The sequence below is a fragment of the Pteronotus mesoamericanus genome, unplaced genomic scaffold, assembly GCF_021234165.1.
Source record: "Pteronotus mesoamericanus isolate MK-2021 breed Mesoamerican mustached bat unplaced genomic scaffold, CSHL_Meso_final contig_20, whole genome shotgun sequence".
NCBI classification, from domain to species: domain Eukaryota; kingdom Metazoa; phylum Chordata; class Mammalia; order Chiroptera; family Mormoopidae; genus Pteronotus; species Pteronotus mesoamericanus.
This window is the reverse complement of record NW_026555085.1, coordinates 11925879-11953172: the sequence shown is the minus strand read 5'-3', so window position 1 is coordinate 11953172 and position 27294 is coordinate 11925879. Positions and strand designations below refer to the sequence as shown.

At 49.5% G+C, this 27294-nt stretch overlaps 1 protein-coding gene across 1 annotated transcript in view; it reads left to right on the top strand.

The window, feature by feature from the left end:
• Nucleotides 1-7521: 7521 nt before the first annotated feature.
• Nucleotides 7522-27294, top strand: part of TRERF1 (transcriptional regulating factor 1) — a 35043-nt gene continuing 15270 nt past the window's right edge. The window contains exons 1-9 of the mRNA XM_054568760.1: nt 7522-9185; nt 10634-10680; nt 11556-11706; nt 12700-12993; nt 16256-16646; nt 17298-17364; nt 18851-18990; nt 19108-19211; nt 20630-20705. Of these exons, the coding sequence (XP_054424735.1) occupies nt 7770-9185; nt 10634-10680; nt 11556-11706; nt 12700-12993; nt 16256-16646; nt 17298-17364; nt 18851-18990; nt 19108-19211; nt 20630-20705 (2686 nt within the window). The 5' untranslated portion in view covers nt 7522-7769. The remainder of the gene's footprint in view (nt 9186-10633; nt 10681-11555; nt 11707-12699; nt 12994-16255; nt 16647-17297; nt 17365-18850; nt 18991-19107; nt 19212-20629; nt 20706-27294) is intronic.

The following is a 27294-nucleotide window of genomic DNA, read 5'->3' as shown; positions in this document are numbered from 1 at the left end:
TCCGCAGGAAGAAAAGTCCAAATTCCCCATTTTGCAGGTTCGCACTGACTGTGAGTCAGCCTCCTTCCGGGTCCCCAGGGCTTGGAGGGAACAGTTGATGCCACAGGGTGAGACTGAAGGTTGGAGAAACAAATGTCCCTTGCTGCCCAAAGGAAACCTTGCAAGTCCCCCCGCAGCTGAGAGTCAGCATGAGACCCAACACAGGAAGCTTGGGGCCATGAGGAACAAGAGTCAGCTATTCTCTGCACGGAGGAAGACTTCGGGCCCACTGCTGTCATTGGCAGAACGCCGGCATGGTAATTGGGGTACTGGATTATAAAATACCCACTGGCTTTATTCAGAAGACTAATCACAAAGCATTTAGAACAGCATCATTGCTCCAAAGGAGACCATGAGCCATGAATCCATGTCTTGGAGAAGTGCCTTGGCTTCTGCCTTCTCTCGGGTGCTGGGGAGAAAGCTGGGGTAAAAAGGTTTCCCGGGGATCCAAGCTCAGGTCCTTTAACAGACCTGCAAGGAAGGCTGGATTAAAACCTATGCCAAGTCATCTGGGGAATTGCGTATACAGTCTCTGAATGATGGCCCAGTGTCAGAAAAAGGAAAATCACTTTGATTTTTCGTCCTTAAACAAGTGGCGGTGGTCTGGCCGGAGCAGGGTGTTACCCCTTACGGATTGTAAGCAAACAATTCCCGCCGAGACCTTGACTAAAGTTGACATATTCTCTCTCTCTCTCTCTCTCTCTCTCTCTCTCTCTCTCTCTCTCTCTCCCCACCCCTCTCTCTCTCTCGTTCTTTTGGACAGTCTCCCTCTACAGCAGCAGCCTGTGCTCTGTCTCCTGGGGGCCCCTGGGCGTGTGGAGGGAGGGCAGAGGGGCTTCGATGCACCGGAACAGGAGGCGGCAAGCTGGCTCTGGCCAGACCCATCCCATGCCTGTTCTTGTACAGTCTGTGAGCTTAGAAGTGTTTTTACATATTTTTAATGGATGAAGGAAAATCAAGAGAGGAAATAATAATATTTCTTGACATGTGAAAATTATGTAAAATTCAAATTTCTGTGTCCATAAGTAAAGTTGTGTTGGAACGCAGCCACGCCCATTCACTTGCATTCTGCCTGTGGCTGCCTTCCCACTAGCAGCGCAGAGCCGTGACAGGATCGGACGGCCTGCAAAGCTGAGACTGCGTACTAGCTGGCCCTGCACAGAGAGCCTCTGTGCTGGGGGTCTGTGTGCTTCAGTGCATTGCCCGCAACAGAAAGTAGTAAATTCCACGCCTTGGTCATGTCAAAAGCATGGAAACCTAAGGGCGAAGTGCCTGCTTTGGGTCTCTTTGGCCCGGCTGGGCATTTCCACTCAGTGAGTGTTAATTGAACATCTGCTGAGTCCTCGTCCCTGGGAACACGAGACAGGCAGGATGCTGCCCCCGCCTTGGAATGACTGGGCCACGAGAGGGCAGGTGGGCACGGAAGCAGGTCACATGACTATCAGGCTTCAGGGGGAGCGTGGAGGGCCCCTCAGCCTGTGAGCAGTCATTTATTTATTGAAACTACTCCAGAATCTTGGAGTCTTGCTCTAAGGGAGGAATTGACCAAAGAAATGTGACGGTAGTAGTTCTGTTGTTTACTTCATGAATAAAAAAGCTTCTGGTGCCAGTTACCCAAGAGGAAGTGTTGTACATAATGAGCAAAACAGTTACCTTATTTGAAAAATAATAAAGACGTGCAGCCTGAATGGATATAATAATAGTTCTGTGAGATTGACTAATTCACCAAGAAGTCTCCAGGTTTTAAATGCTATGTTTAAAATAGCCTTTTGACAAGATGCTGAACTGTGTAAAAGGAGTGGGAATGGGGTTTGTACAAATATTCTTGTATGAGCATAAAATGTGTCTGGACTGTACAAGAGCCTGAGTGATTGTCCCAGCAGGGGTGCTGCGTGTCTGGGGTGGGTGGGAGGAAGGCTTTTCGCATATACCCTTGTTTTAAAAATTTGCTCTAACTTTTCACTTTTATTTTTAGGGATTTTGGGGCTAATTTTCACTCTTCTATATACTCCTGTATGTTTTCTGAATTTTGAGCAAATATAGTACCTATTCAAAAAATGTATAAATTTAATGTAAAATAAATAGCACATAGTTTTGCTGATACCACCTTATGTCTTTCTAGGGAGGTTCTTTTCCCTCTCTTTCAATTAACATTCAGTTCTGGATTGCCCACTGCTGTGCGCCAGGCACTGTTTTAGGCTCGGCAGTTCCATCTCTGGGCCTCAGTTTCTTCATCTGTAATGTGGGGAGTCTAGGAGACCTCTGAGGCAGCCTTCACCATGGGAGGGCATCCGACTCAACAGGAGGGTTCATTAAAACATAGGCTTCTGGGCCCACCTCCCCCACGCCACCCCACGCCCCCAAGCTTCTGATTCAGTGTGTCTGGGTGGGGCCCAAAAGTTAGCATTTATGACTAGTTCCCAGATGAGGCTGCTTCTGCTGGCTCAGGAACCACACTTTGGGAACCCACCTCTGACTTTCTAGGGTTTTTTACATGTAAATAAACTGCCTTTCCAGGTTTGAATGTATCAGTGAATGAAGAATAGTTCCTGTAGCACAGAACACAAAGTAATCCCTCTTGCCAAGCAGTTCGGTAACACTTAACAAAGCAGACACACCAAGAGAAGTAAAGTTATTTCAGCTTCCATTTCACCCCCAGGGACAGAAGGGACACACAATCAGAGTGTGGTCAGAGTCTGGTGAGTTTCAACAAGTTATTTTTCCTGGAGGAGGTGACTGTGTTGCAAGGCTTTTGAGAGAGGTTAAGTGGCAAAGTTTAAGCCTGGCAGGACATTCTGAAATCACGGGTCCTACTGCCCTCCAGATAACCCTGCTGAACATCATTATAAGGCTCCCACAATTTATCGCTACTTTGCAAACTCAGCCTGGACATTAGTGAGTTCCTGACAAGGACGTGGTGCCTCAGCACGGACCCTTGCTCCTGACTCCATGCCTTCACGCATGCCATTCCCTCTTCTGATATACCCTTCCTGGTCCTCTCACCTCTGGAAGCCCTACTTGTCCATCAGGAACAAGATGAAATCTAACTATCTTCCACGGGAACTTAACATCCGCTCACCCTCCACTGAGTGTCGTCGTCTTCTACCTGTACCAATTCATTGGGGCACCTGACCATCATCTTATTTTTTCATTCAATGATTCATTCACTTAATAAATATGACCCCTCCTGACGTCGTATTTATTAAGGAGGAGCTGCAACGTGCTGGGCTTGGGAGCAGGGTCATAGAACAGAAAGATCCATTAATCACATAATTGCCCAGGTGGAAGCACAATTACAAACTGAGAAGAGTGGTCGATGGAAAGGAAGATGGTTTTATGAGAACATATAAGAAAAGCCCCTGACACAGACTTGGGGGTTAGGGAGTCAGAGTAGACTTTCTGAGAAAGTATAGTTTGAGCTAAGGTATAAAGGATGCCCAGGACTTGTATAGATGAAGAGGAGAGAAGGGAAAGCTCTCAAAATTTGGGGGGAACAGCATGTGCAAAGTTCCTGTTGTGGGAGGTAGCGTGGAAGGTTCAAGGAACCTTGAAGACCAGAATGTCTTGGGGTAAGGGATGGGAAGTTAGTAAAGAACAGAAAAGGAATTCACTGTGAGGCTGGGGACAGACTTCAGAGAGCCTGTCAGCCTTGTTAATGATTTTGCTTTTTGACCTGGGAGAGCTAGGATGCCATGAAGGGTTTTAAACCGTGGCATGATGCAATCTGAGTCATATTTTGAAAAGTTCATTCTGCTGCTGCTCTCTGAAGACTGGACAGGACTGAAAGCAGGGAGACCAGTTGGAAGGCTGTTGAAATAGTCCAGAAGGCAGATTCAGTGTCTTGGACTAGGGTGATAGTAGTGGAACAGAGGAAAATCGTTGGAGTTAAGAAAATATGGGCCCTGACTGGTGTGGCTCAGTGGGTTGGGTGTCGTCCTGCAAACCAAAAGGTCACCAGTTTGATTCCCAGTCCGGGCACATGCCTGGGTTGCAGGCCAGGTCCCCAGCTGGGGATGTGAGAGAGGCAACCTATCGATGTTTCTCTCGCACATGGATGTTTCTTTCCTTCCTTTTCTCCCTCCCTTCCCCTCTCTCTAAATATAACTAAATAAAATCTTTTCAAAAATACTTTAAAAAAAAAAAAGAAAATATGGGGAGGTGAATTGATAGGTTGTGGTGCTTGGTTAAAGGAGAGAAAAGAGTCCAGGGCGAGACTTCAGACAACCGTCCATTTCGGAGGAGATGTTGTTGAGTTTGCCTTTGAACATGAAAGTGGGGATGTGCAGTAGGCAGTGGATGAGTACCTCAGCCCCTCTGAGCTGGGGTTAGTCACTGGGTATCAGCAGGTTATGCGTGGCGTGTAAGGATGTCAAAGGAGAGACCATGTGTGAGAAAAGGAGGGTTGTCCCCTCAGACTGGGTCATCAGCTCCTGAAGGGCAGGGCTCTTGGGGGAAGGACAGTCACTTCCCACCGGCAGCACAGGGGATTTTTGTTTCATTTCTCCATCCCTGCCTGCTCACCATTATCCAAGTTCAGGTCTTAATTATGTCTGACTTGGATGCAGTGAGAACCTGCTAACACATTGCTACTCGAATTTTATGTGCACACAAGAGACTTGGGGGTCTTGATAAAATGCAGCTTCTGAGGAACAGATCTGGGCTGAAGCTCTCAAGTGATACAGACCACATTGTGAGCATGAGGGGAGTTGGTCTCCCCGCTCCTGAAGCTCAGTGCCGTCCCACCCATAATCCTTGGGCCCCTGCTCGGAAGCCTGCAGTGGCCACTCACAGCTCACTCATAACTTCCTGCTCCTTCTCTGCACCCACCCTTCATTGTCCATCCCCTCCTTTGTTGTTCAGAAAGGGTCAGAGACCAACTCAGGCTAGCCTTCAGTTGGAGGGTGGCTGCTTTCGTGGTCTTTGAAGTTTGCTGCTCAAAAACCCCCATAAAATGATTTAGTAAAACTATATACCCCTCACATATTTGTAAGCTTACGTCTACACTTTTAATCATACATTTGTAGAATATGCAATTCCCAGTATATTATAAATGTGATTATCTTTACGTAAAACTGTTACATCATTGTTTTAAATTTATCCAGTAGCATCTAAACACCATAGCAATCTGATACCTACCATCACCCACTTTAAAAATGCATGAACACGCTCTTCGTTAATACGCAGTGTTCCTTTTCTCCTTGAAATTTTATTTGTTTCGCTTCCCCCATGGAATTTTATCCTAATGTAATGTATGCAATATATTGTTATGCTCAAAACTCTTTCATTTGTTTCCCTATCATATTTCTCTGTAACAATTTTATATGAAGTTAAAACTTTTTAATTTCCTGAAATCATAAAGCTCTAAGTATTAAAATTTTGTTCTGGTTTCAGTTATCATTACAATTATTAATAGTGTGCAATTGATTGAGACAACACAATTGTATTACTAATTTGGATAAATAATTAATAAGCATAAAAACCAAAATTATATTGAAAATGCATCTTTGTGAGATGGTGATGCTGGGTGATTTTTTTAAATTTTTTTTTATTCCACAAACATTTTGAATGTAATTGTGTTAAATGCTAACAGAAGTACATGGAACAGGTAATGCAGTAGATTCTGGAGGCAAGAACATTTTTTAGAAGTGATAGGGTCACACTTGAAGAGTGTGCAGCATTTGGCCGAGTGAGGAGGGGATCAAAGAACATTCCAGGCAGGGGGAGCAGCATGAGGGAAGAAGGGGGCCTAAGTTGGACAAGTCAAAAAGAGAGGGGTTAGACCATGATGACATAAAATAAATGTTTTGTTGACATGCAGTACACATACCTGTATGTAACCAGGTCGTAGTATCCTGGTTGGGTTATCCCGTAGTGAGCACACCCATGCAGCTATCGCCCGGGTCCAGAGATAGAATATTGCTGCTACTGGGCTATTTCTTCCATTTGTTTATTTATCCAAGGAAGAATATTACTTATTGCATAAAGCATGAGACAAGGATCAGCATCGACTGTCCTTTCATTTTTCATTTATATGCACTGAAAACTCTCGCTCACATGAACTAATACACATAGAAATAAAAGTTTTGTTAAAGCAGGGTCACTCAGTTCTTGATCTGCTCCTGAGTTATATGCCAAAAATTACATAGTGAACACTAACAATTTCATTTTAATTACTTCTTGATGTTCCTAATTAAAAAAAAAAAAAATGGAACCCTGCTCAGGTGGCTGTTGGTTGGAATGCCGTCCTGCGCGCCGAAAGGTTGCAGGATCGATGTTCTCTCTCACATCAGTGTTTCTCTTCCTCCCTTCTTACCTCTGTAAAATCAATGAAAACAATGTCCTTGGGTAAGGATGAAGGGAAAAAAATTGGAAACCACCCACCATGCAAAAAAAGATTTACTACACATTTATTAGAGTTGCCGCTTTCTCAGTTTTCTAAGTGTCCTCTTGTGTGGTGGCCAGGAGCACAATCCCTGGGGCAGTAAGCGCAGGTAGCATTCAGACAGGAATGGGTAACAAAACAGCAGGTGTAAAAGGACAACTCACACCCCTGTCACCCATCAGTTCTAGAAAAGAGTTTCTGTGGAAGTTGAGGGTCTGGAAATTGCGTGTGTAGTTCTTGGACAGTCTTTGTGTACTCCCAGGGGTTTGCATACCCCCGTCTGAAGTCCATGAAAGACACTATTTGGGCTCAAACCATACTAGATCAGTCTCTCCAAATTTCCTAGTTCGTGTTTTTCGAGAGGGAATCTGACTGGCCCAGTCTGTTTTTTTGTGTCTGCCAGGCCACATCATAATGCTCTGGCCAGGTGGTCAGCCCTGTGCACAGATATTTTGGTGAGCAGGGACCACAAGGAAGCAAGTAACTATGTTGACCTAATAGGCAGACTAACAAGAGCAGTACTCCTCGTTGAAACTGTCTCCAGTTCTTCTGCTGGAAATGTGCTCTGCAGTCTAGAGATCCCATATTATGATTTTTATCTTTTTATTACATGCATCTCTTTTCTCCTTGTACTGTCTTATTCATGGACCCAATTTTTTCTAACGGTTAGTTCCTCAAGAGCTGGCCCATGCCTTAATCATTTCCTTGCATTATGCCTTACACTTAGTAGGTGTCTAGGAAGTATTTGTTGAAGAGATAAATTGATGAGTGAATGCCTTAAACTTCTTCATATCTCCCACAGGTCCTAGAATAGTGCTGGGCCTTCAGTAGCAGGGTCCCAGAAGAATGGATGGAATGAATCAGTTAGCAAAACAATGAATTAAAAAATCCATGAACTAATGAGCCATTTGGTAGTGAATGGCTTGAAAGTGAGGGCCAAGATGTGCAGAATCAGTGCAAAGGGTGTCGTGTGTGTGACACTGACTGTCTCTAACCGAGTCTCCTCTCTCTACTTATTTCTGTAACTGGTGATGGCAGGTATAATTGCTCATTGGTAAATCCTTGCCTGTTCTTTCCATCTCTCTTGCAGGTGTGAGCGGCATCTCTTCACCACGGTGGTGTTTGGTCCATACCTCAGCCCGGGTGGGGATGTAAAGTCCCCTGCTCTGCCCATGAGTGGTACAGGCCAACAGGAACACTTGGCTCCAGCCACGTTCACAGACATGTCAGCCGTGGAGTAGTGTGGACGCTTCCTCTCACCTTCTCAGGGTTTCAGTCCTTTGGGTTTGTTTCACTGACCTTTTTTTTATGATTTTGTGGCTGGACATTCACGACCAAGGCAGGCACCATGGGGGATCAGCAGCTGTACAAGACCAATCACGTGGCCCACAGTGGTGAGAACCTTTTCTACCAACAGCCACCACTTGGCGTCCATGGTGGGCTGAACCACAACTATGGGAATACAGTCACAGGGGCTGGAATGGATGCCCCTCAGGCCTCTCCCATTTCCCCCCACTTCCCTCAAGATACTCGGGATGGTCTGGGCTTGCCTGTTGGCTCCAAAAACCTTGGCCAAGTGGATACCTCGAGGCAGGGAGGGTGGAGTGGTCATGCAGGGGCTGGAAACCACGTCCAGCTACGTGGCAACCTGACCAACTCAAATATGATGTGGGGGGCACCAGCCCAGGCTGAACCCACCGATGGCTACCAGTACACCTACTCCCAGGCCAGCGAGATCCGGACCCAGAAGCTTACCAGCGGTGTCCTGCACAAGCTAGACTCTTTCACCCAGGTGTTTGCCAACCAAAACCTGCGGATTCAGGTCAACAATATGGCCCAGGTGCTGCACACCCAGTCAGCAGTGATGGATGGAGCCCCTGACAGTGCCCTCCGCCAGCTGCTGTCCCAGAAACCCATGGAGCCTCCAGCACCATCAGTCCCTCCCCGCTACCAGCAGGTGCCCCAGCAGCCTCACCCTGGTTTCACTGGTGGGCTGTCCAAACCAGCTCTACAGGTCGGGCAGCACCCTAGCCAAGGGCACCTGTACTATGACTACCAGCAGCCACTGGCTCAGATGCCAGTGCAGGGAGGACAGTCACTGCAGGGCCCACAGATGCTGTCCCAGCACATGCAGCAGATGCCGCAGCACCAGTATTACCCACCGCAGCAGCAGCAGCAAGGTGGGCAGCAGCGTATGCCCATGCAAGATATGCAGCCGCAGCCACAGATTCGCCCGCCACAGCTTCAGCAGCAGCAGCAACAGCAGCTGCAGCAGCGGCAGGGTTCGATGCAGATACCTCAGTATTATCAGTCCCCACCCATGATACAGCACTTGCAAGAGCAGCAGCAGCAACAGATGCATCTGCAGCCCCCTTCCTATCACAGGGACCCCCACCAGTATACCGCGGAGCAGGCACATGCTGTGCAGCTGATTCAGCTGGGCTCCATGCCCCAGTACTACTACCAGGAGCCCCAGCAGCCCTACAGCCACCCCCTCTACCAGCAGAGCCACCTGTCCCAGCACCAGCAGCGTGAGGACAGTCAGCCCAAGACTTACCCAAGCGACAGACCGGCACAGGCCATGCAGAGCTCCCACGGGGACCTGGGGCCTTCTGATACAGGAATGGGAGACCCAGCAAGCTTGGACCTGAACCGGGTCAGCGGTGGCCTTCCCCATCGGCCGCTCATGTCCCCCAGTGGGATCCACCTCAACAACGTGGGGCCCCAGCATCAGCAGCTGTCTCCTAGTGCCATGTGGCCTCAGGTATTGTCATAGTAGAAGTTTCTCCTGGTATCTGAGCTCAGGGCCAGAAAGGGCTGAGTCTGTGCAGTGCCCAGTCCTCTCCAACTCCTTCAACCCTTTTATTCTTTATTCATTCCACAAACCTTAATCTACATGTGCCAGACACTGTCTATGTCAGGCACTTGGAGTACGCAATCCATTTTGACTCAGTCCTTTCCCCATAGAGCTTCTAATCTCACTAGGAAAATGGCCAAAACACCCCATCAGGTCCTGAATGATGCATGTAATGATTAAGGCCTTGAGTCAAGTTTCCCGGGAACCTCAGGGATCTGTATCCTCAGAGTACGCCCTATGAAATTGTTCTCATTTGAGAGGGAGGCCACATAATGACAGCATTTCTCAAAGTATATCACTCAGAACAAGAGTTCCAGAGAACGTTTAATAGATATTGCTGGGAGGTGGGTTGGGTTCTGCAGGTAAATAAATTAGGGGTTTCTTAAAGTAAAACATGCTGCAATGTTACAGGGCTTCTCAGTGCCTTTAAAATGCTAATGTGCACCGTGACGCTCTCAAAGGGGACACTGCATGTAGTTGCAGAGATGATACCCGTAGCTGCCCACAGGGTCCAGGAAGGTAAAGTGAGTAAGTGAAGTGTCCTGGGAGGAGACGACAGGGAGTGGTGGTGTCTGTGTTGGCCTGGAGAGCAGATGCCCCATCTAACGGCATTCTTGGGTGTTTTTAAAACAGTCTAGCCAAACAAGACATGTCCATAGGCTAGATTTGATCTGTAGGCCGCAGTTATTAAACCTGCTTGTTTCTCAGATGTATTTGACCACAAAAGAGCCTGCTATGTGCGGGATACCGATCGTGGATTGGCATATTCCAAGTGCTACACTCATATGACAGTGTGGTCAGGGGAGGAGAGGACCTTGAATAGGACCAGGTTAGATGGAAAGAGCTCTCTGGTGGAGGTTGAAGGCCAGAGATGAACTCCTCTCTATTCTGTTTTGTTAGGGGCTCAGGCACAGTAGTAGCCGAGAGCCTTTGTGATACAAGATGACATGGTCAAGGCTAGAAAAGAATTTCAGCAGGAGTCTCCTGGCACGATGCTCTTCCACACGGCGCTCTGTTCTGTCTCCCACGGGAATGGGGCCTGTCTATGCACAGAGTGGGTGGACTGAGAGAACGGGAGGGAGCCAGTGGGGGATTGAGTCCCGCTGCACTCGTAGCTGGTGACAGCTCGTAGACTGAGCCGTGGTCCCAGGTCAGGGAGCCGTCACGGGAGAGCAGTGTGAGGTGTGCAAGAGCAGGAGCATCGGCAGCCTTGAGCACAGCCGGTGTCAGGGAGCGAGCAGGCCGAGTCCGGGAAGTGCAGCCCCGGGGTTCCCCCGCTCCAGGACTCCTCTCCTCAAAAACACACTTTTTTCTCTTTTTTCTTTCTTTCGGTGTCCTGCATGGTTCAAAATTAGATGCACCTACCTGATGGCAGAGCCCAGCCAGGGTCCCCTGAGTCAAGGTAGGATGGATGAGAGGAAACTTGTTGACATTTTGGGAGACTGGGAGGTTTTCCTGCATTGTCTCTCATGATCGATTTCCAAATTCAACGTCAATTCCTCAAAGAAGTTTATAGGAATAATAATAGTAGCTCTTGGGTTTGAGTGCTTACAGTGTGCTAGGCACCCTATATTATGTGTAGTAAAGTAACCCAGTGGGGGTGGGTGTGATGATCACGTGCCTAGATACAGTGAGCACTGAACCATTGGTAGCTATTACTATTTTACAAATGCGAAAACTGACGCTCGGAGAGCTTAAAGTTGCGTGTCAAATAAGCAGCAAAGCCTGTGTTCTGCCCACTGTCCATTCAGTCAGTGAGTATTTATTGAACACCTACCGTGTGCCAGGCATAGAGCTAAGCTTTGAGAATGCCGCAGTGAATAGTTCAGACTTGTTTCCTCCCCTCATGTACATGGTTAAAGACTTAGCCAGAACCTGATAAAGTTCCAAAATGTGCAACCTGGAAGCTGAACCAGAGGACACAGACACACATCTCTAAGGGAAGATTCTGGAAGAAGTGTGCCCAAGCTGACCTTTGAAAGTTAATAAGCCATAGCTGGGAAAACCTAGCACCTGAAGGCATAGAATGAAGACAGACATTTTGTTCAACACTTGCATGACTTTGAATAAGCCTTTTCCCACTCTTGAGCCTCAGTTTTCCATCTGTACCTTGGGCTTAGTTCTCTGGAGGGTATTGGGGGGATACAGTTGGGGCCATGGACAATGGAGCACCAGATGAATAAAATGGGTTCATTTAGGGCATAAGGTCTTGAAATAAATCCCTGTTCCCCTTCCTCAACTTACACGTCTTCTCCATTTGGCCCTACCCTGGAGCAGCAGCCAAACAAAAGGAGTGTTCGGGGAGCAGATTGATACCAAGAATAAGCTGACATGCTCCATCTGCCTGAAGGAGTTCAAGAGCCTGCCTGCCCTGAATGGCCACATGCGGTCCCATGGGGGGATGAGAGCCTCCCCCAGCCTCAAACAGGTTAGTCTGAGCCAGCCCTACCCCGACCCCCCCCCCATTCTTCCCAGGCCATGTGCTGCTTGCTTTGCTTTGCTGCCATCAGACAAGAGTGAGGTGAGCGCTCTGCGGGCTCCTGGGGAGGCACAGTCCTTTCCTAACGAGAATGCCTAAGCTTTGACACTGGGAGCCAGTCACGTCAAACTGTCCCCACTTCTGCTGGCCTCAGGAACAAGAGTCAAAAACTGAAGTACTAGAAATCCTTTTAGGGAATACCAGCCTCCCCCCCTCCTGGAGCAGACAGCCAAAAAAACATGTAGGTGTAATATCACTTTTAACTTCTGCTCGAAGCAGCCACGACCAAGGTCACTTGGACCTTCCGTATCAGTAGGTGAAGGCCAGCCTTCACCAGAGCACTAGTGTTAGACTCGAGCATCCAGAGATCTTTGAATACCCTCAGGATTATCCAGGTAGGATATCCATGTTGTGCGCTACATCCATACACTTTTAGAGTTAGATTAAAATTCAAAGAATTTTCTCAGTTCTTTGAGTATTGTTGATAATAGGTTAAGCCTATGGGATTAATTCTCTGTTCACCAAAATTTGGATTACTCAGCTCTCTTCATCTCCTGACCATGCCAGATAAAAGCTTTGTTTTCCATTTAACAGATGAGTAAACATAGAATTAAAAGGTCCTACACAAGAGCTTTGTTTTCCCGCCTGATTACAAGGCCATACCTTTTCTTTAAATGACAACCACAAGTTTTTTTCATATATGTTTTAATATACAAGCGATGCATGGTCATGATTTTTTAAATGTGAAACAGAGTGCATGGCCTCGTTCACGGCCAAGTGGCATCACTTTAGCCGAAGCACTCAGGACTGCAGGAAGGAAACTACCCTGCAGGGGTCCTCTAGCTCCCATGCATGACGTCCTGGAACCTTTAAGGAAAAGCAGTGCATTCCCCCCTGAGAGCCGCTCTCAGCCCGGGATCAAAGCCTTTATTGTCTGTGTAGGAGGAAGGAGAGAAGGCCCCGCCACCGCAGCCCCAGCCACTGCCGCCTCCACTGCCACCGCAGCTCCCTCCTGAGGCAGAAAGCCTCACGCCTATGGTCATGCCCGTGTCTGTCCCTGTCAAGCTTCTCGTGCCCAAGCCCAGCTCTAAGAGCTTCGCCAACAGCGTCGTTGCCGCCCCCTCTGCCAGAGACAAGCCAGCCAGCTCGATGTCGGACGACGAGATGCCCGTACTCGTGAGGATGACCCTCTCTCCCCCACACTCACCCCAAGGGGCTGTCCCCTGCGCGCCTGCTGTGAGTTGCTGCTCTGCCCCTCATGTCCGGGGTGGGAACATCCCTTTGCTTTCTTGGAGATGGGGCCAGATCTTCCACGGTGACTGGCCTGAGCTCAGACACGGGTTGGTCTCAGGACGGAGCCCCCGAAGCCGCACTGGGAATCCCATCCTTGCCCACTCTGCCTGATACCCAGGAACACCTGTTATTCTACCAGGCCAATGGTCTGAGTTAGAGCCTAAGAGACCTGAGGGTGTTCCCAGATTGAAATGGGAGATAACTTAGCTGGTAACCAGTTATTAAAACATGCAAGTACTGTCCCAGATATAGATAGTTATGGCCCAGGGCCCTGGCCCCTCCCCCAGGAGCCCCAGACCTCCCCAAAACCATCAACTAAAGATGGCACAGCAGGGCCTTCAGGCAATAGCCCTGGCATCCATTCTGATGGTCAGCCTTACCTGATGCCTAACATTTTCAGTATCATACCTGTGTGAATACCTTTGGAGGACCTAATTTGCTATGGTTCCCAAAGTAATTCCAGAGAGGCAGCCATCCCTCAACTCAGGAAAGCAAAGAGATTTGTGTTTCCTCACTCACTGTTCTCTTTCTCAAATTTCAAGTGCTTTACCCAAGCAGCTCAGCTTGGCTCTGGAGCAGAGATCTCTCTCTCTCCCGATTTGTCTCTCCCCTGCCTGTCTCCCCTGGGAGTCTGTAACCCATGTGGTTGACTACATCAGATTTGTCCCCTCCCCACACATGGTTGCTGGGTCATACTTGTCATTGGAGAATAGTTTGTGGGATTCCATGAGACATGAGGATGGCCAGAATAAGGGTAGGGAGGATAATGAAGAGAACTAGAAAAGTTCAGAAAGAGTATTTTTGGTTCTCTATAATATCAAAGTCCAAGAAGAGGAGATTGACAGAGAATGCTGGGGTGAAGATTCTCATAGCTGGAAGGACTTAAGGCCAGCAACAGACAGAGAGATGAAATGACATAGCCAGCCTCCCCCTTTGCCCAAGGAAGTTCCCAATTTGGTGGGAGAGGCACTATTCCTACCCTTGGAGAACTCTCTCCTCCTGAGGTGGAGACGGTAAGATTCCTAGTCACACTCGGGTCAGAGACCTAGGCAGCACATTTGCCCCTACTCAAGGCTGAGATAAAGACCAGGGCAGATGGGAAACAGGGCAGCCCTGGGTATGGCTGGAGGGGCATATACTTGGGCAGCTAGAGTGATTCGGGACTAGGGAGAGCAAGGGAGTTTGGTGTGATTTTGCTCAAATCATCATGAGGGGAGTTCGGAGCAGGGTTTTGAAAGCAGAGGTGAACTTGGCTTTGTGGGGAAAGTAAGACGTTGTAAGTGGAGAGATAAGCATGTAGGTGGGACTAAGTAAATGTGAGCAAGGCCCTGACATTTGATATAAAGAAATTAAAATATCCAGGGAAGAGCCCCAAGTTCTAGTCCTAACCCTGCTCCTAGCCATCGGCCCTGCAGGCAGCCGAGCCCCTCCCCCTCTCAGAGGCTCGGGTTCTCCCCTGACTTACAGGGGTTGGACTCACTGGAGAGCTTTTGAAACCTCTCAGTGCGTGGCCCCGCTTCCAGAGTCCAAATAGCTTGGTGGGGTGGAACCTTGCAAACGCTTCCTCTCAAGTGCCACCAAGGTCTGACATTCTCAGTGGCTTCCCTGGCATAGGGTCTTAGGGCCTTGCCTGGAGAACAAGACCAAAGGCTCAAGGAGAGGAGCCCAAAATGGACCTTTGGCTCTGTGATCAGAGGTCTGGATTCTGGAACAGGATTGAGGTCACGTGCTACGGTCGGCATGTGCCCAGATGACCTCGTTAGTTACCCAGGAACCTGGTGTAGAGTTTCAGGATTGCTCCCCCACAGTCATCCACTCCTCATTCTACTCAGCCGCCTCTCTCTTCTGCCTCCGCCTAAGGCCGCGAAGTGCCCTGCGGTGGGGAGAGAAGGCATATTGGGGCGCTCTGGCCTGAGGAGAGCTTCCTGGGGGGCCGGGGGCTTGAGAGCCAAGGGGCCCTCTGCCCTTCCTCCTTCCCCGACAGCCCTCTTTCCCTAGACTGCCCCCCGGTGGCCGGGAGGACACCAGAAAGCAATGAAGCCCACGGAGAAACCAGAAGTGTGCAGTCTGAAGTGCTGAAGTCAGCAGCCGGTGCCCAGAGGGAGAGCAGCCAGGACGGGGCCACTGGGGCAGGTCACATGACCTGGAGGCAGTTGGTCACATGACCACGGCCAGCCCTTCCCATCATCCCCTGCTGCCTTCTACTCAGGCACCACCCTGGGCTCAGGAATTGCCAGGGGCTGCAGCTGGGGCAGGCATTGGCCTGCAGGGCCTGGGAGGGTGCTACAGACTGCCCAGAACCTTTCTGCAGGTATCTCCACCGTCTCTCCCAACGTTCACCACTGCCTGTCCAGCCACACCCAGCTCTTGGTTTTTCTGGGCTGAGGCTGGTACACAACCCAAGTCTGTTTGTTCGGGTTTGGCATGTCCTTATTTATTTACATGCATATGTTTACTTATTACTATATATGTATCCATGTGGCAGACCTTCTAGACTTCGTTCCGCTGCCACAAAATAAACTACTCCTGCTGACAGGAAGGCAGTGTAGGGGCCGAGCTTGCTACAAATGTGCGCGCGCAGTGCTGGGAGCAGTAGTGAGGGGTGGGGTGCTGAGGGGGCGGTGAACTAGATACATTTTTAGGAGAGTACATGAAATGGGCCTTAAAGAGCGCAGATGGCGCTCCCTCAGTCCCAAAGTTACCTCGAAGGAGAGCCCAGGACCAGTCAGTGGCCCTGGGGGCCTTGGCTATTCCTGACCCCCGCTTCCTGCCCCAGAGCCTCCGCCTAGCTTCCCTAAATAGATTACTCGGTCCCCTTCTCAGAGCCTGTGTTATCTGTCCCCAGTGTCTGCCCTCAGGGAGCAACAAGGAATTAAAGGGCCCGCTCAGCTGGATTCCACGCAATAGATGGGAATGCGGTGATAAGCAATAAAGAATGTGAATTTATTCTTTCTTGCCCACCCAGTATTCCTACCACCCCCATCTCTCTACAAACATAAGGGATTTCCTCCAAAACCAGTTTGCTCCTTATCAAGCCACCAGAACTTGCCCAGTCTGAAAATGGGCGTGGTTGTTTTCTAAGAAGGGATCCTGGGGTCAGATACGTGGAAGGAGGTACCCATTTGAATAGAAATTCCCCTTCCCTCAACCTGTGGGATCGGTGTGTAGGGAAGGATTTGAATCAGACCATTCTCCCGTCTTTCAGGAAATTCCCCGGAAGCATCAGCCTGGCGTGGCCAAAGCTGAGGAGTCGCTCAAGCCCGCACTGGAGAAGGAGAAGAAGAAGTTCCGGCACCGGCCAGAGCCGCTCTTCATCCCGCCCCCGCCCTCCTACAACCCCAACCCCGCCTCCTCCTACTCGGGCGCCACCCTATACCAGAGCCAGCTGCGCTCCCCGCGAGTCCTGGGGGACCACCTGCTCCTAGACCCCGCCCACGAGCTGCCCGCCTACACGCCCCCGCCCATGCTGAGCCCGGTGCGCCAGGGTTCGGGGCTCTTCAGCAATGTCCTCCTCGCGGGGCAGGGCCCCGGCGCGCACCCCCAGCTGCCCCTCACGCCCCTGACGCCCACGCCGCGCGTGCTGCTGTGTCGTTCCAGTGAGTCACTCCTCAGGGACCCCGGGGATTTCACCTCGTCTATGCTGGGCATTGCCCTGGGAGATCTCTCTTACGCCACAAACGGCGTGTCCACTCCGTGTATCAGGCACTGTGCTTAGTGCTAGAAATACTTACAAAGCATAGACTACTTGCCCTCAGGGAATCACAGTCTAGCTGGAGAGGTTGGTGATTACAATCCGTTTGGGATAAGGAAACAGTTGAGGCGTACACTAAGTAAGAGTGTGCTTGGGATAATCGTGTCAGACATTCCGAATAAAAATGTACTAAGTAGATGTCTAAGTTAGGAGCAGGTATGATACGCAAGACCAGGCCTCCACATTTTAGCAGGCTGTATAAAGACCAAGGATGGAGAGGCCGGTGGCCAGGATCTCTTTCTGAAGTTTCATAGAAGCAACACAGCTTAGCAGACCAGAGTGGGGCAGCTGACTTCCCTTGCCCTGTGTGAGAAGGAGTAGCCCCCAAGCCAGTTAGCACCACACTCCATGCAGCTCCCCGGGGGCTGCTGGGAGTAACTCTGGCATGGGTTGGGTAGGAGAGGGCCCTGTAATGACTATGTGGGTAACTTATTTGCTTTAGTTTCTTCAGTACCCTTTCCCTGTTGACCAGTGACATCTGGTTTTTGTGCTTCAGACAGCATCGATGGCAGCAATGTGACTGTCACCCCCGGGCCTGGCGAGCAGACCATTGATGTTGAACCGTAAGGAAAAGCCAATTATTTTTTAGAACAGAAGCCTCTCTTTAAAAAACAAAAAACAAACAAACAAAAGAAAACAGCCCTGGCTGGTGTGGCTCAGTGGATTGAGCACCGGCCCGTGAACCAAAGGGTCGCTGGTTTGATTCCCAGTCAGGGCACATGCCTGGGTTGCGGGCCAGGTCCCCAGTAGGAGGTGCTCAGGAGGCAACCACACACTGATGTTCCTCTCTTCCCTCCCTTCCCCTCCCTAAAAATAATTTTTTTTTTTTTTAAAGGAAGCCTCAACTGAGGAAAGGGACAAGGAGCTTTGAAAAGTGGAATTAGTACTTCTGGTGTCAGAATGGCCACTGAGGGAAAAGTTGTAGAAATTGTAGGATCATGACATTTCTTGAGTGCTGTTGTTTCTCTATAATTACCAATGTTTCAAGGCTTTTGCCAAAGATTAAATGCATAGTAAAGCATGAAGCCCTGGACTTGGAGAATGTAGCATCTCCATTTCCAGCTCCATGAGCCAGCTGGGTTGTGGTCCTGTGCTTCCACATCCCCAGTGACACTGAGGCATCTCTCTCAGGGTGCTCAGCTCTCCAAATGTCCCTACTTTCCCCATCCCCTCCCTAAGATTCTCGGCCGTTCTTCCACATGGGCTTGTTGAGTAGTGAGTGGGAGGTGGAGGTAAAATGGAAGGGAAATATGGTTATTTTCATGGATAAACACAGAAAGAGGCCCTGTGGTAGAGTGGTGAGTAGATTAAGCCAGGAATCAGAAAACCTGAGTTCCAGCACTGTTGTGTTACTTGATCTTAATCAAATTAACCTTTTTAGGCCTTAGTTAATTCATCTGTTTTGTTTTTTTTTCAGTCCTCACCCAAGAACATTTTTTTTCATTGCTTTTAGAGAGAAAAAAACAGAAACATTGATGTGAGAGAGAAACATTGATCGGTTGCCTTCTTGTATGCTCCCCAACCAGAAATCGAATCCATGACCTTTGGGTCTATGAGACAACACTCTTAACCCACCGAGCCTACTGGCCAGAGCTAGTTAATTCATCTATTAAATTATCACTGCCTTGATTACATCACAGATCTTTGATAGGTTCAAATGAGATGACTTTTGTGAAAGTGATCTGAGAGAAAGAAAAAAAATGAAATAAGCACTTCGTATGTGTCCCATTTTTCCTAGTTAAATGATATCACCAGCTGTGCTGTAGGCAGTTGTGTCTTTGGAATTAGCACCCTCCCTCCCTCAGTGAGAGAGAGTAACAAAGCCCTAGGCTAACTTCTCCCTTGCTCCCCACAGCATCTCTCCCCAATCTTAAAGCTGGTCCTTATCCCAGTGAAAGGCCATGCCTGGAATCTTGGGATCACCCTGTGAGGAAATGCCCCTGCATTCTTCATGCAGAAGGAACTGGTTTCCTTCTTTTTCAAGTTCCTGACAGTTGCCCTTGGCTTCAATTGAAGACCACACTGTTGTTTTCCTTCTTGTCATTAAAGGCGCATAAACATTGGCTTAAGATTCCAAGCAGAGATCCCAGAACTCCAGGACGTCTCTGCCGTGGCCCAGGACATACACAAGGCTACACTAGTCTGGAAGCCCTGGCCAGAGTTGGAAAACCATGACCTACAACAAAGAGGTATTGGCATGCGGTCAGGGAAGACTTGATTCTCCCATAGGGATCTTTGGCTTTAGGATCTGAGTGTTTTTCCAAGATACTGAGCTCTCTGATGCAGTGGCTTCTTGTTCCCCACAGTGGAACATCTCCTGAATTTGTGCTGTTCAAGTGCATTGCCAGGTGGAGGGACCAATTCTGAACTTGCTTTGCACTGTCTCTTCGAGGCCAAAGGTGATGTGATGGTAAGGAACCATAAAACGTAGTCTTCACAGTTCATATTCTTCCTGTCAGAATTCTGAAAAGTATTTTCCCAAGATTCTGTGTTGTTCCATGTACCATGCAACTAATTCATACAGTGAGGACCAGTCAACTATCTCAGTATGTCAGGATTTAAAAGCCTACAGAACCTCCAGTGGGACTTGTGTTTACACATGTGAGTAGTAATTATGGGCACCTCTGTCTTGGGAAAGCAGAATTTTTTTTCACCATTCTTATATTTTACATCATAAAACCTCTCCAGTGATGGAGGTGGGTCTTACTGAAACAAGTCTTAGCCTGAAATCATATCATACTCTGCTGATGACTTCTCCCCATTATGGAGATCAGCCAGAGTCGATTTTCATAGAACCATTTTTCTCCCTTAACCAAGATGAAGTGTTTGCTTCATTCTTCCACCTTTGACACAGTTCTTTGGTCAAACCAGAACTTCGGTGCCATCTCCCCAGAATTAGAGCTATTTTCCTGCTCAATCTGGGCTCCTGACAAGATCTCTCAAGCACTAACCTGTTTCCCGTTTAGTAAATACATGATTCTTGTACCAGATTTAGCTTCCTGCTTTTTGACTTCATGGAATTGCGAAAGTAAGTAAATGTTCCAGTGCTACCTTCCCATGAAGCTATTGATATCCTTCAAGTATTTTCTAGAATGTTGGAGAACTCTCCTTAACCCTTTCAGATTAGTGTTAAAGCGCAGCACTTCTCAAACTTTCATGTGCACAAATCAGTCAGGGAATCTTGTTAAGATGCAGGGTCCTATTGAGCAGTTCTGGAGGTGGGGCCCAAGGTTCTGCCTTTCCAGCCCACTCCTGGGGATGCCTGTGCTGCTGGCCACACTTGGAGTAGCAAGATTCTCTGCCTGTAAACCACCCACTGCTCAACTTTACCTGCAACATTTTCCTTAGGTCAACAGGGCTGAAGAAGGCATATTTGAAAGAGTATATTTATTCAGCTAGGCTCTCTGTGAGGGCAGTGCAGTTACCACTAGTACAGCTGTTGGTGTTCAGTTGTAGTGACATGTGATTTTCCTGCAAAAACAGTTACAGGTCACACACTCACCTCCTCAGGATCCTTGCCCAGAGACTCAGCCTCCATTTGGAGGAGGCCCCACTGTCTCTCTGAAACTGAGGCCCTCAGCAAGGAGAGAGCGGGGTCTTCGGCATGACCAGCTGGCTGCAAGCATGCGCTGGGGAAGGGTTAGAGCCCAGTCGGGTGCTGACCAGAAAAGAACCCCTAATTAGGGAAGTCTCTCTCTGGTTTTCCTTCTAGTGCCCCGAACACCACATTCTGCAGCACCAACCCCTTTGCCCCATTGGGTAGATGGTCTCCTCTGGACCCACAGGCCCATCCCTGACTCTTGCCTTTTCTCTCCCATCCATCTGCAGGCTGCTCTGGAAATGCTGCTGCTGCGGAAGCCGGTCAGGTTAAAATGTCATCCTTTAGCAAATTACCACTATGCCGGTAGGTCCCAGCACCCCTGTACCCCACCCCCCATTGCTTCCTGAGAGTAGGCTGTTTGCATGTTTGGTTGTGTTGCTTTTTAATAATAGAAAGCACGGATTCAGTCCTAATGATTGCTTTTCATCTCTAGGCTTCCTGGACGTAGCTGATGGGGCAGCTCTGTCTGGGCATTGTTGGGCGTTTGTCTGTATGGACTCCTGCCCATCACGGGGTGTGCCAGGCAGGAGTAGACAGCGCCTGCCCGTGTGGCAGTGAGACCTGTGCATCTGGGGAAAACCACATAGAGTACAGCACAGAGGCAACAATGCTCAGCCGCCCCTCAGCTTCAGAATCAGTAGAGTGGACTCAGATCTTACTTGTGTCCTTGACCTTCAGCGGCCTTCATTTTCTCTCCTCTGAAATGAGACTTATACTTCATCCTTTGCAGTGTTACGAAGATTCAAAATAGTACACATAGCCCAACGCCTGGCACAATAGATGCTGTTGTTACTCATTTACCTAACATTTATTGAGCACCTACTGTGTACAAGGACTATGCTAAGCACTAGGATGAAACAGTGACTGTGACACATAGAGTCCTGCCTCACGCAGTGTGGAGTCTGAGGAGGAGGCAGTTATTAAACAACAGATCACACTGAGAGCAGGGAAAATGGTAAATATAGGTATACATGTACACAGACATGAGTGTGTCTCCTGAGGGTGCAGATTAATGATGGCATCACCAGTAAGAGAGACGGAGAAAACACCTTTGAGAGTTAAATGGAGTGAGAATCATGAGAGAGAAGGAAGCAGGTTGGGGAGCCTAAGAGATGACAGATGAAATTGAAGCACACATTTTTCTTTCCATTAACTTGTAAACCCATCTATTCTGAGAGTCTTGACGAACGTGCCTGGGTTCTGCCTTTCAGAGGGGGCTGACTGTCCCAATGCCCCTTGACTATTAATCATTTGTACGTTTCCGTGGGCAGACACTGCATAGGTAGGTGCTAAGTACGTGACTGGGTTTGGGGACCGGGCAGTGCTGTTCCGACCCTTGGTCCAGACGGCCAGGTAGGCCTGTGGTGAGGCTGCTTTACACTGGAGCATTCTCAGTGGGCATCCTGTTCCCACCACCATTTGCCTTGCTTGATGTTCTCCTCTCATGAGCTGGCCTCCCAGACTGTCATCTCAGGGTGGAAGGGCCTCAGAAGCCACTCACTGGAGCACAGCAAGCCCAGGAAGTCTGCCCGTGGGGTCACTCTCAGCACACAGGCCACCGCTGGAACTGGGCAAAGACAGAATAGACAAAGAAAAGGAAAAGGAGGAAAAGGATAAGAAATCCATCGTTTAACCAGTGGCCTAACGGAGCAGGTTTATAATACTGTCTCTATCACTTCCTGCTGTGTGTACCGAGTGTGGATAGAAAGACGTGGAAGTTCTCCCTAATCTTCCATGGAAACCATTCAATCGCCCCTAATTCCGAGTGTCATCTGCTGCCCATTAAACCCTGACAGGCTGTCCAGCCTCCTCGAGCCTGTCCCCGGCTTCTTTGCATAGTGGTTAAGACAGTTGGTTGATGAGAAGGAGCTTCCCTGCCATCTGAGCCATCTGCCGTGAGATGCAGCTGCTCTGGGCCCTTGGGGTGCCTGGGGTGGCCGCGCCTCTCAGCTGGTCAGCTCCAGCTGTGGGCAACCTCATCTGAGACCCTAATCCCCTCCAGTTCTTCCCGTTGAGCGAAGCAAATACTGTTTTTTATGTGACATGACTTCAAAAAGGTTAGAAATCTGCGGAACAGAACCTACCGCCTACCCCAAACAAAACAAAAACACTAAAATAATACCAAGAACTTTGAAATTAGAGGGCCCTAAACTCTGCTAAAATTAATTGATCTGTTGGGGTTGGGGTTCGTGGCTAATCCTTTGTCTACCCTCTGCTCCCTTCCCCCTTCCCCCACGTGCAGACCAGGAAGGACTCTGTTGCTTCCTAGAATCATGTCTACCCTTGAAGGCAAGAGAGGTGGAGCTGAGGTGCAGAGGGTTGGTATCTTGCTAGCTGTGTGTCCCCAACAAAAAAGTGCTCACCTACACCTGCCAGTCATTTGCCTTTTCCAGGGAGTGGTCACAGACTGGGCCCCAGAGGATCTCCTAGAATTATGAGCAAAAAGGGCAGAGGTCACTGGTCTCTTAAAGCCTGACCTGACTCCATCCTCTTTACATTTCCCTTCCAGGCCACAGCACTTACCCCCATCACATGCCCCAGCTACCAGGCACTATCTCCTTGCCCCTTTCTCATGCTCCTTATTTGGTGCCTGGGTGTTGATTAATCCTATCCCGGTGGCCCCATCCTGCCTTGGCCTCTGGGCCAAACCCCATTGGGTGGCTCTCCAGTAGGACTGTTTATCAGCTAGTTCCTCATGGAGACACTCTCTTCTGGAAGTCCTTTGCCTTCAGTCTCTGTGGCCAGCGTCACCCCGTGCAGACCCCCAGCCCTGGAATTGTATTCCCAGTTGTCTTGAGGGAGAGGTCAGATCTCCCAGGCTGTCTGTGTGCTGGAGGGAAGGTAGAAAGACGGGTCACGGAGGAAGGCTGCAACTTTGGGGGCTACAGATCAAGATACAAGCCAGTGAAAATCACTCCTCTTACTTTACTCACAACCTTCCCTTTCCTACCTCATCCCAAGAAATTCCGTGAGAAAGGGACAGAGTGACTGATGCCAGGGCCCAGGCAAGACACCAGTGTGGGTGGGCAGCTCGGCCAGATCCAGGGGGTGCCTGCCGAGGCCAGTGTACCCCGTGGAGATCCTCAGAGAGTTATATCGCAGTGGCTCCCTGCACTCTTTGATCCACACACGGCGCGTGGTCCAGCCCTCTCAGCACCCTCCCCCCAGGTGTGGGTAGCAGTTGTTTGCAGTGGCTCCCCAGTGGCAGATGGGTTGGGCAGGGAGGGTATGAGCACGGGGATTCAGGTGAGAGGGCAGCCGATCGTGACTAGAGGGCCTTTGGCGTCCTTAGTTTTCTGTTGCACTGGGCATTCCTGCAGATGGGCGTGGAGTGGAGGGGTGTCAGAACCGGCCCTGGGCTCCTTGACAAGGGGTCAACAGAAGCGACTATTGGCTCCCACCAGGGCCCAAGTGATCACTGAGTCCTGAAGACTGACCTAACTCTGGAGATGCAGGAGACTTAGAGGAAATAAACACCCATTCAGTGGGGGAAGCCTGCGCTCTGCCTTGGAAGCAGCCCCAGTTTAGTGAGGAGCCAGAATGGTACAACTCAAGAGAATACTTTTCAAGAAACAGGGCTGTGATGTCATTTTCCCGGCATTTTTAGCCCATATCTCTAATGGGAGAGTGGTCTCCTGAATGGCAGGAAGTGGCAACACTTACCTTCTTGCGTTGCCTTACATGGTACTTGTAAAGAACTGGGTTAGTGGACAAGCTCAAGTTCTGGATTCAGATCGAGGCCTCACTTCCTTGGGCCTCTGGAGGGAACTTTGGTGGTAGTCTGCTTCACCCTGAACACCTAAAAATTATTTCGCTTTCACTCACTACAGAAAACCTTTCAGGGAAATGAAGATCTGGAACAAGAACAGTACTTTTTCTATCATGAACTTGTCTTTCTTGCGTAATTGCAATCACAGTATCAATAAAAGTTTTTAATCTTGAAGGTAGAAAGGCCCTCTTGAAAAGATACTGTGCCCAGACTCTCTCTCTCTCCCCCCTGCATGTCTCTTCAGTTGCCTGGATCCGCTATAGATTGCCCCAAATTTAGCCACAGTCCAGAGCCTGTTTCCCAGCAACGGATGCTCGGAACATTTTTCCTCTCGATACTGTTCCAGCACCAGTTTCCTCCAGTTAATTAGGCTCTTTGTAATTAGCCTTAATCGTCTTGTTAGGGGCCCCTGCTGATAAGAGCCCGATAGCCAGGAATCCCCAGGTAGAACAAATGAGAGCCGGGGGCCTGTCAGCTCACTCACCCCATGTGCCTGCTGAGTGGACGGCAGGAATCTTAGAGAGGAACGCCAACGGAGGATTTGAGGCAGCCCCCTGCCTTGGTTTTGCATTTTCTCCTGGATTTTGTCCAAGACGCACAATTTAAGAAGAGCTGGCTTACAAAACCTTGCCTGAGAATGTGGAAAGTGCTCCTGTCAGAACAGAAACTGCGGTGATGAGAGATGCCTGAGCCTCTCCTAGACTGGATCGCGGGAGGATTCGGGGGCAGAGACTAGAAGACTGAAGTTATAAGCAGCCGGGAGCAAGGCTGTGGATTTATCACACAGAACAGGGAACACTGGCAGAGCCCCACCGCCTTTGTGAGTGCCAGTAACGCAGAGGTCACGGGGCAGCGTGAGTCCCGCAGCTGCAGGCCGGTTAAGATCTGAAACGTTCACTGCGCGCCTACTCGGGACCGAATGCTGTCAATCACAGAGTGGCTGTCATGATCCCCATGTCACAGGAGAGGGAACTGAGACTCAGAGAAGTAACTTGGTGGGGGCCACAGAGGGAGTAAGTGGCAGAACTAGGTTCGCAGCCCATGGTCTCCTGATAAAGTCTCCCCTTTGTGTCACAGCTCAGTGACATCGTTTGGAGAGCACACATTGAGGAGTTATTTCTATATACCAGTCTTGAACCTGGAAATTGAATCCAGCAGCCCAGGAGTCGGAATCAGCCCAGTGGGAATCTGGTGATCAGGGTGCAGTGAAGATGAAGCCCCGGCTCTGCCTTTGACTATTGATTCCCTTGTGGCACTGACGTGTGGACACAGCGCCATCATTTGCACTGAAGCACGGACCCTCAGACAACGAAGAGGAGCCCTCTCGTACTCTGAGCACATGCCCCCTGCCCCAGCTGCTGCAGCCCTGGGAAGGGGAGGGTGACAGAGAGGACAGCGAGAGAGTGCAGCCCACTTCCAGTCGAGGACTAGCGGAGCGGAATGGACAGTCTGAGATGGGGAAGACCAAAGACCCCATCACAGAGCAGCGGCACTAAAAACTACCAAGGAGTCAGCAGGGGGAAGGTCTCCTTCCCCTGTGAGGCTTGGGGATCCTCTGTAACAGATGGTCCAGGAGTCCACTCCACCTCTGTAGGATTGAGCTAGTGAGCGATTTGGAGACATGAAGGAACATGCTTCTCACAAGTCCACAGACCTGGGAATTTCACACGGCTGTCGGGGCAGTAACTGGGGTGATGAGCCTGGCATGGGGTGGAAGAAAGTATCCACTGTGGAGACCGTGCTGGCCTGAGAAGGCCTCGTGGCCCTGTTTGTGTCTCACCAGGTCTTAGCTGTATTCGAACTCGGGAAACATATGGTCTGGCTGAGGGTAGAAGGGATCCTCATTGACCTAGTTGGGGATTTCCATCAGCAAAATGTCCCCTGATTCCCTATCTGAGATGCAACTCAGAGCTGCACAGACTCTGGACCTACAGCAGGGCAGCACAGCAGCCTCTTCAAACACTTGCCCGTGGAGTCAGCTGTTGTGACGTGTCCCTGTCATCCTCTTTCACTGTCACCTCCCTGATCTCTCTTTGCTGTTTAGATGGGTACCCAAAAGGAGCCATGACTCCTCTTGGTTGTTCAACTTAATTGTTTTATCCTGCCTTTCTGTCTTTGCCCCTGGGTAAGGGGAGTATGTGGGAGCTGGGACCCCAAGGCCCTGAATGTTGGGCAGAATTTGAGGAACAGTAACAGACCTGCTCCAGAGCCCCAAATCCTACCACCCTCCTCTGCTCGTACCCACTCCTGCAAACCGCCTCCGGATGTCTGGCCCCCTTCTCTCTGTTGTGGTGGTTTGCACAGCCAGACGTGTCCTGGTCTCCAGAACCTGTGGAAGACACTTCCCTTCTGCTGAGGATTAATCGGAGTCCTGCTTTACGCCTAGAAGTAAAGAGATAAACGAAGTCCTGTGATAGCCCTGATTTTTTGGAGGTTTGAACCAGCCTGGCTGTGGAAAGCATATTCTGAGTCTGGGGTCAGAGCTCTTGGCTTGAGGATCCATCAGGCGGTCACACGGATAAGGGGTTTATTTCAGAAATCTAAATCCCATTTTCCAGAGTTTCCACCCTTGCCTGCCCAGGGTGGTTTCACCTGATTTCACTAATTTTGGCTGATTCTTCCAAGGAAAGAAGCAAATCAGGTTTCCTGAACTTCAGCCCCATCAGTCAGCCATAGCAAAATAAAAACCTTGGGCTTGTCCTGGGTGGGAGGAAAAACAATACTATGGTTTGGGGAATTACAGCCCTGAGAAGTGGAGGGAAGTGGAAAGCCCAGCCATGTACCATCCAAAGAAACAAAGATAAAAGAGTTCAAAAAACCAGCAGGACGGGGCTGGCTCGTCTGCAAATCAGCTACAGTGATTGAGCCCTGGAGCTCTCAAAAATAGGATTCCCCTCAGAAATAGGCCTTATTTCTTGGCCAAACAGCCCAGCGCCGTTTTCTATGAGCATCTGCATATCCTGCTTTCGCTTTCACGGAGGAAATAGTCCTGAATGTCAAGGTTAGTCAGCGAGACAGACGCACCAGCATTAGTCTGCAGATCTGTCAGAAACTGGTCCCATCTGCTCCCCCTCTGCTGCAGCCCTGTAGCTGAACCACACGAGACTCCTTGAACACCTCCAT